This window comes from Monodelphis domestica, chromosome 6, assembly GCF_027887165.1.
Source record: "Monodelphis domestica isolate mMonDom1 chromosome 6, mMonDom1.pri, whole genome shotgun sequence".
In the NCBI taxonomy this organism is placed as follows: domain Eukaryota; kingdom Metazoa; phylum Chordata; class Mammalia; order Didelphimorphia; family Didelphidae; genus Monodelphis; species Monodelphis domestica.
The window spans coordinates 22924140-22937085 of NC_077232.1; the positions used below are offsets into that span (position 1 = coordinate 22924140).

At 36.1% G+C, this 12946-nt stretch overlaps 1 protein-coding gene across 1 annotated transcript; it reads left to right on the forward strand.

Annotated features, from left to right (window-relative positions):
- The first annotated feature begins 1994 nt into the window (after positions 1–1994).
- Positions 1995–2957, forward strand: LOC100618633 (olfactory receptor 10AG1-like). Its single transcript, XM_007497454.1, has one exon. It carries the CDS (start codon positions 2013–2015, stop codon positions 2955–2957), a length of 945 nt encoding a protein of 314 aa, XP_007497516.1. The 5' UTR covers positions 1995–2012.
- The last annotated feature ends 9989 nt before the right edge of the window (positions 2958–12946 follow it).

A 12946-nucleotide genomic window follows, 5' to 3' on the forward strand; every position in this document is an offset into this window, starting at 1 on the left:
AGATTATAATAGAGTTCAACTACTTAATATCTGCATTTTACTAACGAAACTGAGCTTCCTGGAAGCTAAATAAATTGCTGAATGTCATTTAACTAGTTTAAAGCTGAGCCAGAATTCTAAAGCAGATGATCTAGCTCCAAAGACATAAAATATTCTTTTAGCTTCAGTGTACCTTATGTGGCTTCTCTTCACTGACCATTAACTCACTGGAGTTCAGGAGATTCTGGCTCTGTTTTTTCTTTGTTTTTCTAAAGCTATACATTCCACTTATTACTGAGTTCCTGAATGGCTTTGAAAAGTTCTTTCTGAACAAATTTCAGTTAACGGAAAAAAGACCTGAACTCAAATTTTGCCTCAGATACATTATCTGTGCCATTCTGGGCATGTCACTTAACATCTGTATGCCTCAGTTTCCTCAACAATAAAATTGGATAATAACAGCACTTATATTGCAGTTTTCAGCAAATAGGATAATATAGGCAAATCACTTGTTATACTGCCTGACACAAAGTACTCAACTAAAGTATAAGAAAAGTTTTATAAGAAAATATATAGAATAATTTGTGAATAAATGTACTATTCTTTTGCAATTAATTATTTTTAACTTTCAATTTTTGGACGTATTCATGTAAACACTAGAATTTTCTATTTTTATAGGAAATATGTTTAATAAATATCAAAGGGATACAGAAAGCCAGAAGTTAGCGAAACCAGATGGAATAATCCATATTTTCTGGTAATAGTCTTCCAAATATGAATGTCAACAAATCTTGAATTCAGAAAAGAAAGATTTTTTTTTCATTTTTAAATAAGTGAGCCTAAATTAGGACTTAAAAACAAATAAATTTAGGATGATGATTTTAACAAAAATTCAGTTTCCAGGGGCAACTGGGTAGTTCAGTGGATTGAGAGCCAGGTGTAGAGACAGGAGGTCCTAGGTTCAAATCTGGCCTCAGACACTTCCTAACTGTGTGACCCTGGGCAAGTCACTTGACCCCCATTGCCTAGCCCTTACCACTCTTCTGCCTTGGAACCAATGCACAGTATTGATTCTAAGATGGAAGGTAAGGGTTTAAAAAAATTTCAGATTCCCAGTTCTGGTATGCTTTGTACATAGGGCTCCTTACAAACTCTTCTCTGCAGGCAATTTATATTTCTATTTAATCACATCATAATTGTTCTCTTATTTATAATCATAGACAACTGTTCATGGTTTTTAGAATTCTATCCAGAATCACAGAGATAGGATCTGAGAGAGGCAAGATATGAACTCAGTTTTCTGATTCTGTTGCCCTCTGGCTACTCTTATTCTGGTTAATCCTCTGAATGAGCAAAGAAATAATTGAATTAGGAGTCATGTGAAGGAAATCATGTGATTGACACAAATGATAAGAATGGACATAGATCCACAAGACTAATAATCAGAACAGCCAGAAGGTATAAAAACATGAAGGCCAACAAAATCTTTTTTTTTTCTTTTGAAGCCCTTAACTTTTGTCTTGTGATTAATATTAAATGTCAGTTCCAAGGCAGAAGAGCAGTAAAGTCACAGCAAGTGGGGTTAAGTGATTTGCTCAGAGTCACACAAACAGGATGTGTATGAGATCAGATTTGAACTAAGGTCCTCCCAATTTCAGACCTTTGGCTCTATCCACTATGTTACCTAGCTGCCCTTCAAAGACAACAAAGACTGCAATCTAAATCAAGTGTTTTGTGGGCTCTCAACGTATTTGTTCAGTGTTCATGTCAATTTAGCATCTTCTTAATAAAAGGAATTAGCATCCTATTTCTAACCCATCAATTCTGAAGGATTCTTAGAGATTCAAATAGGCCTTCATAAAATTAGTTTGGGGAATTATTTAATTGAGGGAACCTGAGAATCTAAAATATGGGATTTCAGATTAGGTGATATCCTTAGAGATGACCTAATTTATAGTGTTTATTTTTTTTTTAAGAAATTGAAATCCATTGAGATGAATTACTTCTCTATTCTGAATTTATTATTTTCACAGATGGAATACCCAGAAAAAGTGGCAGAAGAAAATCTCACTGTTATGGTGGAATTTATTCTTCTGGGATTTTCTGACCTTCCCAACCTCCAAGGGTTTCTATTTGGAATTTTTTTGATCATCTACATGAGTATCCTCATAGGAAATGGCCTCATCATTGTTATTACCAAGGTTGATCTAACTCTCCAAACTCCCATGTACTTTTTCTTGGGTAATTTTTCTTTCTTGGAAATCTGTTACACCTCAGTGACTCTCCCCAGAATGCTGACAAACCTTTGGACACAGAACAGAGCTATTTCTTTGATGGCCTGTGCTATACAACTTTCATTTTTTCTTATTCTGGGAGTCTCTGAGACCTTTCTTCTGGCTGCAATGGCCTATGACCGTTATGTGGCCATTTGTAAGCCTCTCTATTACCCTATTATCATGAACCACAAAGTTTGTGTTCAGTTGGTTGTTGGTTCCTGGATTACTGGGATCCCTGGACAATTACTACAGACATATAAAGTAATTTCTCTTCCTTTCTGTTTTAATGAACTCAATCATGTTTTCTGTGATGTCCCTCCATTGTTAAAGTTGGCCTGTGGGGATACCACTGTGCAAGAGTCCTTTGTCTATGCTGCTGCTGTGCTATTTGGAATGGTTCCCTTTCTCATCATTCTTGGATTCTATGTCAAGATCATCATCACAATCCTAAAATTGCCATTGGTCACAGGGAGAGGAAAGGCCTTTTCCACTTGCTCTTCCCATCTCATAGTAGTGGGTTTATTCTATGGGTCTGGTATTATTACATATCTGATACCCAAATCAAGTCAATCAGGGATAGAAAAAGTTCTCTCCCTTTTCTATACTATTGTGACCCCTATGTTTAATCCTGTGATATATAGCCTAAAGAACAAAGATGTAACTGCTGCATTTAAGAAATTACTGTTCAAAATATTAGCCTGAATGAGCAACTATATATCCTTATAAAATATATATGAATACTTCCTATTTAAAATTGCAAAATCTTAATTGGAATAATACAAGGAAAATAGTAGATTCTATCACTCTACAAGTTATTTGTCACTAATTGATTTTTGACTTCTAGATTTGGTGAAACCATTCTATTTAGATGCATCTTATTCTATTTGGGGATAGCTTTAATTGTTGTTCAGCTTTTTCTTCCACAAATCTCAATATATCTCTCTAAATTTACATTTTTAAGGAGTTGTCTAACTCCTTTTGAAGGGATGATATCTTATTAGTAATTTGACCATCATGCCCAACTTCCTTTTTCTTCTGTCATGAAAGTCTATCATTATCTTATCCTTTATCCTTAAATATTTTTTTTCTCTCTCCTTGGGCGTCTTTTTGTACTCTGCTTTAATTCCTGACATTTATCTTCTCATTCTTACTAGAATTTTCTGCTCTCATTATTTTTCTTAACCTCAAAACCTTATCCTTCAGCTTGATTTCTTGATTTATTTTCTCTCAACTCTAGCATTAGAGTCCATCTGCTGAAGATCTTCTTATACTTCTTCAGCACCCCCTAAAATCATCCTTCATTACTTCTTTCCCCATTTAATCTCCATGCTTCAGAATTCTAACTACTTCAAACACTTTTATCATGGAAATGCACCTTTGTCTTTAGTTCAGACTATTTTTCTTCATCCATTCTTCCTACTGTTTCTTCCTACAAAACTTTAGAGAAAACTGTAAATAGATCTACTACTGTCTTATTTCAGTCCATATCACCCTATATGGCTACATTTGTCTCCAAAATCAGAAAAATATTCCATTATATACTATTTTAATTTTGAAAAAAAATTACATAGCTAGGGACTTTTGTTTTTGATGTTTCTTCATTCATAAACTATAATTTTCTACCCATGGCTTCCCAATTAGTTTGATTCCTCTAATGGCCTCTAGATGATCACCAAAAATATGACTGATAACATATACTTAGTAAGCCTACATTGATTTAATTTTGTTTATGAATATAGAGAAATATTTGTATGCATGTCCATGATACAGCCTGTACTGAAAATGTGAGTGTGCACCCATATGTGCATACATGTATATAAACATAAATGTATTATTCATATGAATTTATGAATGCATGTAAATTATATTTAAAGATATAACAAGTGTTTAAGATTAAACTCCCATTTTGAAGAACCAAATTCAGTTAAGTATATCAGGTTTACACATAGCACAAATGCTACAAGGTAAACGTGAGTAAATATATTAGACTACTGAGGAGTGAAAGTTATCATAAAAGCCCCTATGAACTCCTTTTATTTCATTTCATACATAGTTATCAGATAAAGAATAATATGTGATGTCTGAACTCAACCTGGAAATGTTTCATTGCATGACCATCTGTGTATATGACAGTTTCCTTAGAGTAATTTAAGAATGTTTATGAAATTCTTTGCAAGAATTAAATCAAATATGCAGCTCATCCCAATTCTCCCTTCATAAGGAAACTCTAGCAAGTAAAGAGGGAAGCCATCCAACTGAGAATGACATTACATGGAGGTACACTTTGCAATGCCCATGCTCCAAATTCCCTATCATACTCAAAAATATACAACTCATATATTCACATTTTATGGTGACAGTATACTATACTTCTTTACTTCTTATTTATATACAAATTCCAGGTTTCAGAATTTCAAGTGAAAAAACCAGTGAAGTGTCCTACCTCTATATGTTTCTGTTCCCATTTCTTAACAAGGCAATTGGAAAACTTCACATTGTTAAAATCTCCTAAATTAGATTCATAATCACTTATAAAAAGTGGAAAAAGGAAAGAAGACTGTTATAAATGAAGAAACTATAACATTTTAAATATATGCAAAATTACACAAAGCATTTCAGCAAAGAAATATATATAATAAGGAACAAAAGCATTAGCATGGTGACATGGAGAGAGTGAGGGTCTGTGTGTGGACACCAACATATTCCATTATAATCCATGTCATATAGGAAAATAAGAAATATATACCCTTTTTATATTGGGTGATGTTTTTGGTGAACATATGGAAAAACATGGATGAGAGCTGCCTAGGTTAGGCGGGCAAAACTGGGTTGGGATCTACCTCATTGAATAAACTGCCATTCATGAGAGCTGTGAATCATAAGAAGAACTGCTATTGTGTATAAAAGATGTATGCCAAAACTGTCTTCAGAAAGCTCCGTTATTTATAAAATAAGCATTTTTCTTCTAAAGTCTTACTTCTATGTGATTCATCCATTTAAAGTATGATTCTATTGTGTCTCCTGTATCCTCTAAGTAATGGCTTTGACAGGCCGGCTAAACCTTGTGAGGGTAGCCATTGGGTAGTAGACCCCTGGTAAACCAAGGCTTTGCTCACCCAGCATGTGAAGACTGCTTCGGCCGAACAGATGGAAGAAACCAATAAGAAGGTTCAATGGCTGAGAGGGCAACACAGCAAAGCACTGTGGAGTGCTTAGGGTGTGTTGGAGCACAAAAGACAACATGGCTATCCAATGCAGCTGAGGAAGTCTCCAGGTGTAACGACTTTTCATGCCAATGGACCCAGGCTTCCAGTGCCGAAAGAGAGGGACTGTCTCTGTGCATCAACTTTTCCACTTAAGTCTCCTTCATGCACAAGTGTTTTTGTGCACACTCATCTACATCACAGATGAAAGCTCACAAAGATAATCATCATCCTCAGTTACAGAGAGACTACTACTATTACTATTATCCCCTACTTTATTACAAATCTTTTGTCTTCATTCACCAGTTTTCATCCAATTCTTATCCCTTCTCAATTCAAATTAAGCACTGTGGCATTTTTTTTATAATTGTAATGATTTTACTAAATGGCTCATTGACCTCTCCACTCTATCAATGATCCTTCATTATTTTGATTTTGATTTCAATTTTAATGGTTGCTCAAACAACCTCATCATGCAAATTTCAAACATCTCAACTCCAGTGGTCTTCTCCATATAATTTTGCTTCTGTACACTAGTAGGGTGAGATCAAAGGATTGATCATTTCATATCAGGATTAGGGAACAGAATTATGGTTGGGAATGTAGATACTTCCATTTAAGTGACGATTTTCCATATCTATGACTCTGGCTAACATTAGGAGAATTGTTGCTTATTACAGCAATGTAAATGAACAATGACAGACTTAAAATTCTATGAAAATGTTGTTATATATGGATGTGGTTTCTAGCTAATACATCTATATCTATAGAAATATCAATATAGATAGACAGCTTTTAGTTTTAATTCCTCATATAAGCAATAATGTTCCTAAATTTTTTATAGGCTTCAAAGAGCCATTGGTGACTCAGAGGTTCACAGGTGAAATTAAAATTTGACTTTTTGTCAAATGGCAATACTTTATTTTCAGTGTAATTTGACTTTTGATAAATAATATATTGTATTTACAGACATTGAGCTTTTTTATTTATATGCTTTTAGGTCTAGAATATAGGGAAATTTTAGGCCTGGAATATGTGGATATATTTGTTTTGGTCATATATATATAAATATATATATATATATATATATATATATATATATATATTTAAACACTTACCTTCCATCTTAGAATCAAAACTGTGTATTGGTTCCAAGGCAGAAGAGTGATAAGGGCTAGGCAATGGGGGTTAAGTGACTTGCCCAGGGTCAGAAAGCTAGGAAGTGTTATCATTATTTTTAATGTTGTTACTGGAGTTGTGGTGGAAGAAAACACCACTTGGCTATTTTCTGCCCTGCCCTCAGTCAACTCAGAGTGTAAATAGAGATAACATAGCAGAATTCAGCTTCTACATTGATAGAAAAATTGAGCAGTTCTTACAATGTACAGGCAAAAGAGATAGTGACATATTTACAATTATTATTATATTCACTGATAAAGCCATCCTTTTTTCTTTTAATGTCTTTCTCTTAATTAAAGACCCCTTGTCTTCACTGAAGGATGCCCTATGATGGCTCAAGAAACCAGGAAAACAGTCAGGCTATCCTACCTCACTAACTTGTTATACCTTTAGAAGCTAAGGGAGTCATTCCTGAGGACATGGTTACCTCCCCCATAACCTTACCCCAACCTGATGGAAGCTCCTGATGAGCTCATGCTTTGTATCTTGCTGTTTTCTGTTTGGGATAGACTTCATGCCTAGATTGTAAGTCTTGGTCCCGAGAAAATGGGAGTTGGAATGAAGAGGGAGGGGCTCTCCCTTCAAGAACTTATATAATGTTTGCTTCTGTGTCCATGCATTGCATTTGCCCTATCTAGGCACTTGCTCTTTCTCATGAGAAAGAATAAAGGCTGTTTCTTCTATTGATACCTACTGACACATATTTGCTTCTACACTTTTCCAACATTTTGTAGTTTCTTTGTATTTATCTTTTTTATGTTAAAAATTTTCATATCTCATTTATTTAAGAGAACCATAGACATTAGGATCTTTAAAAATAGCTACCAGATGTATAATAAATTTTGTTTTAATCCCTCATTTCATTGTGTTCATGTCTTTATTTTTGACTTTTTTCTTTTTCTCACTTTAAATGTTTGGGTGCATTATGTTTTATTTTTACATTATGGAATTTAAATGGTTTGGAGGGAGTTTCATCCTCTCCTTCTGCATTGCTGAACCAGTTCATCCCATTTTGCCTGCCAGCTCTGGGTCCAAGAGCGTGAATAAAAAGATGTGGGTGTGACCTTACCAGGCGTTATTTCCTTGGAGGTGGTGTGGAATGACCATGGTTGATAAAGGCAGCTATGTGGAGAACTACATGGTCAAAGTTATTATAGATTAGGCTTAAGTCTCTACTTATCTGTTTTTTTTTCCATTTCAAGTGATTATGAAAATAGGCAGAGGTAAGGGTGGACAGCAGAGGTGGACAACCATGAAAATAAGAACTAGCAATTAATAATTGTAATCTAACAGATTGGCAACCACTACAGAAAAAGAAGCCTCTTAGAACAGAATAAGGGATTGGTCAGATTTTCTGTTGCAAAGCTATTTTTTAGTGTTTTTTCCTCCACTACTGCCACTGCTGCCCCTGCCAAAATGGCTCATGCTTGACCTTTCCATGCCAGCTACTCTAGTAAGAAACCCCCTTACGCCTCCCCCAAGCTTAGATAACAATAGGGTATTGAAGAAAGAAGCCCAAGTACTTGAAATGCTTAGGCTACAGACACCCTAAAATCCACGTGGGTTCCAAGAGGCTCTAGAATCTAGTAGGAACTTCTCATGCTTCACAGTTCCCTGGATCCCCTATACCTCCCCCCCAAAACTGAAGGACCCTGAAATCTCATATGCAGTGCCCCTAACCCTTTCCCTGAGAGAAGCTATTTGGGGATTTGACCCCAGACTGGACTATGGATGAAAGTGAAATCAGGCCAGGGAATAATTTTTCCCTTTTACCTCAAAACCTAGTCCCTTTTCTCTTATAGTTTAGCAATTTTCTGTACTCCTGATTGCCAATGGGTAAAGTGTTATATCACTACAATTGCCCTATAGGCTTGTTGGACATAAATCACTTTAATTGGGCCTTGCTGGTGATTTAAGGACTCAGGTTTAATCTTTTTTACTCATAATTATATATACATATATAAGATTTTGATATTAATCTTTTTATCCAGAATTTAATTTTTGCTCTTTTATTTGGTATATTTTTGGGGGTTATTGGTTTTCTTTTGACAATGGATTCATAGACATCATAACTCAGCCATGTATCCCAGGGTGATTCTGGTATTGGTCAACACACCTTCCTCAGTGGGGATTGTGTAATTATACTAAAATCCAAGGTTTAAAATCTTTTGGAGAAATTTCAGGAAAAGAAACTTGCCAACACCCTAAATCAAGAAAGTGGACCTTTTAGGAGAAGGTACCACAAAAATGCTTGAGGAAAACACATACTGCATCAAAAAATGCAGAATGAAGGTTGGGATATAATGAACTAAACTGAAGGGCTTTCAACATACTTATTCTGAATTTAAACTCTTATACCAAAAGTAGCTTAACCCTAAATGGCTTTTTGTCAGTATGTCTATAAATCATTTCTTGTTTTCTTTCCTTTTCTTTCCCTTCTATCCCCAAATTGTTGTAATTTCCCCTTCTTAAAGTGTAATAGATTATGGACCTTTAGTCAGACTCTTTAGAAATATAAGCTGGTTATGTGAAATGATTCATTGGGGACACTAAGCATGTAAATCTGGGAGATTTTAACATGCTTATCTCCCAACAAAGTCAGTAAGGGAGATTGTGGGGACAAAGTTTCATCCTCTCCCCTTCCTGGATTGCTGACCCAGTTCATCCCATTTTGCATACCGACACTATATCCATGAACATGAATAAAAAAGTGTGGATTTGACCAGACTGGGCTCTACTTCCCTGAATATGGCAGGAGAGACAGACAGAGAGCATGTGGGAGAATCAAGGCATGTTGTCAGATTTAGATTAGAAAAATAGGTTTTAACTTCTATTTGCTTATTTTTTTACTTCAAGTGATTATTAATAAATTTATGGAAAAAAACTTGGAGATATTAATTTAAATCTAACAAAATGAAATTATATTTAGTTCATTAAATACTTACCAAGTAAAATTTTAAATTAACTTTCATTTTAAGTTTGAGATCCAAATTCTATTCATTCCTTTGTTTCCACACCTCTTGAGAAAGCAAGTAATATAGTAATGATTAGACATGTAACATCATGTAAAATATCCTTCTAAATTAGCCATATTGTAAAAGAAAGTAAGCATATACACAAAAAAAAAGATGGCTGACAAAACCAGATCCAGCAACAAGACAGAGTCAAATAATCCTCCTGCTGGACTCAAATTAAATGGTTCACCCATCAAAAAGCCTGAATTCAAGAACACTCAGTTTAAGGGGAAAGAAGAAGGAAGATCCCAGGACCCCTCCCCCATCTAGAGGGCTGAGCCTCCAGCAGTGGCTGGACCCTCTGGGCAGGGAAGGATGCTAGTCTGGAGGGAGTACCTTGCAGGCAAATCTGTATCAGGCTCAGAGCATCAAACACAGGAAATAGGGAAGCAGTTGGTGAAGAAATGAGGAGTGGGAAACCTAATTGCAGCAGCAGAGACACTCCATATTGACCCCCGCCAAGGTTTTGGAATCAGGGCACATCCAGATGTGCAAGTTCAACTCAGATGTGATTAATTTGATCAAGCCTTTAGAGGGCAGGGAAGCTCAAGCTCCAATACCACTCCCTCACAAACCTCACTGAGAGATTTGCTGACTAAGCTCCAAAGGTGAAGGCTGAAAGAAAAGCCCCAAAACACAGATCAAGCACATAATTAAAGGAACAAGAGTGCAGGCAACTACAGGGGGAAAAGAAGGGACAAATATGAGCAAACAACAGAAAAAGAAAAAGGAAATCACAATCAACAGCTTCTATACAGGCAATGAACAAAGAGTAAATGGAACAGAGGAGGATGGAAGAACAGGAAACAAAAACACAGAAACTCCAGCAAATTGGACACAGGCTTTGGGAGAACTCAAAATACAATTCAAAACACAATTAAGAGAGGCTGAAGACTAATGTGAAAATAAATTAAAAAGCAAGATAAATCATCTGGAAACAGAAAATAGTGTCTTGAAAGCCAAAATTAATCAGCTTGATAAATGAGGCAAAGGACATGAAAGATGACCAGAAAGAGAAGAATGAGTAAAAATCTAGGGATGAAATGTAGTCTTTAAAAGCCAAAATACAACAATTAGAAAGAAGCAACTACAAAAGTCAACAGGAAACAATAAAACAAAATCAAAAGAATTTAATATAATTGAGGAAAATATGAAGAACCTCATTCTCAAAACAGAAGATTTAGAAAATGATTCCAGGAGAGATAACTTAAGAATCATTGGTCTACTGGAAGACCATGACAAAAGTAAAAGCATGGATATCACCCTACAGGAAATTATTCAAAAAAACTGCCCTGATATTCTAGAACAAAAGGGAAAAGTAGAGATAGAAAGAATCCACAGATCACATCCTATACTTAATCCCTAACTGACAACATGCAGAAAAGTTATAGCCAAATTCAAGAACAATCAGACCAAGGAAAAATATTTTAAGCTGCTAAAAAGAAGTCATTCAGGTACCATGGAACTACAGTGAAGATAACACAGGATCTGACTGCATCTACAGTGAAGGACAGAAAGGCATGGAATATGATATTCTGGAAAGCAAGTGAACCAGGTCTACAACCAACAATCAACTACCCAGCAAAACTGACCATATTCTTGCAGAGGAAAGTATGATCATTTAACAAAATAGAAGAATTCCAAGCTTTAAAAAGAAAAGATCAGACTTTGTAAAGGATGATTTTAGTGTTGTGACTTAAAAATCTAAATTTAATTTGGTCGCCAGGGAAAATCTGAAATAATAAAATACCCAAGTCAACTGAAAATTTTATGGTGATTTAATTGATATATTGGAGGATATTAAGAAGAAGGAAGGAAGAGCAGAGTCAAGATGGTGGCCTAGAAGAAGCAGATCAGACCTCTGAAAAACCTTCCTTATAGAACACAAACTAAATGTTCCTAGGGGACTGAAAATGAAACCTAACAACAAGACAGAGCAAAGGAAGCCTCCTGCTGGACTCAATTCAAAAGGTAGCCCCCCCCCCCCAAAAGCTGAAATCCAACAACACTCAGGTTTAAGGGGAAGTCAAAAAAATGGTACCAGGACCCCTCCACACACCCACCTAGAGTGCTGAGACTTGAGCAGCAGTGGGAACTTCTGGGTGGGCAAAGGTGCTAGTCTGGAGTGTGTACCTTGTGGGCAGGGCTGTGCCAAACTCAGAGTATTGAACACAGATTGCAGGGAAGAAGCTAGAGAGGGAGCATACAGTTGGCAGCCTGACCAGGGCTGTGGAGATCCTCCATATTTGCTCCAGCCTTATAGGAGTCGTTGGCCCCAGAGCACACCCACCCCAACCAAGCTGAACTTAATCCCATCAAAAGTCTTCAGAACTCAGTGAAGCCCAGGATCCACACCCCTTCCTCATTGACTGCCGAACATTAATCCAATCAAAAGCCTCAAGAGGACAGGGAAAGTCAAACCCCCCAAAACCCTCCCCCAGAGACTTCACCAAGAGATCTGCTGTCAAAGCTCCAAGAGGGGAGACTGACAGAAGACCCCAAAACAAAAAAAAAATGAAAGGAGCAAGAGCACAGACAAATACGGGGAGAAAAGAAGGGGTGGATATGAGCAAACAACAGAAAAAGAAGAAACAAATTACAATAGATAGCTTCTATAAAGCGAACAGAACAGAGGGGGAGGGATCAGCAAAAGATAAATCAGAAATCCTAGCAAATTAGATACAGGCTATGGAAGAATTCAAAATGCAATTCAAAACACAATTAAGAGAGGCTGAGGCCAACTTTTACAGCAAGATAAGATCTGAAAACAGAAAACAGTGTCTTGAAAGTCAAAATTAATCAGCTGGAAAATGAGGCAAAGGAGATGAAAGATGAGGTAAAGAGGATGAAAGATGACCTCCATAGAAAATCAGACCAGAAAGAGAATGATGACCAAAAAGCCAGGGATGAAATCAAGTCCTTATCCAGAACCAGATCCAGAACCTGAATACAGCAACTGGAATTAAGTGATCTCACAAGATATTGGGACACTATGAAACAAAACCAAAAGAATGAAAAAATTGAGGAAAATCGGAAGCATCTCATTCACAAAACACAGGATTTAGAAATCATTTGAGGAGAGTCAATTTAAGAATTAATTGTCTACCAGAAGACCATGACAATAGAAAAAGCCTAGACATAATAATACTATAGGAAATTATTCAAGAAAACTGCCCCATATTCTAGAACAAGAGGGAAAAGTAGAGATTGAAAGAATCCACATATCACCTCCTGTACTTAATCCCCACCTGACAACACCCAGGAATGTTACAGACAAATTCAAGAACTATAAGAC

Bases quoted from the DNA above. Each gene is read 5' to 3' on its own strand.
- LOC100618633 (XM_007497454.1), top strand. From the start codon at position 2,013: ATGGAATACCCAGAAAAAGTGGCAGAAGAAAATCTCACTGTTATGGTG.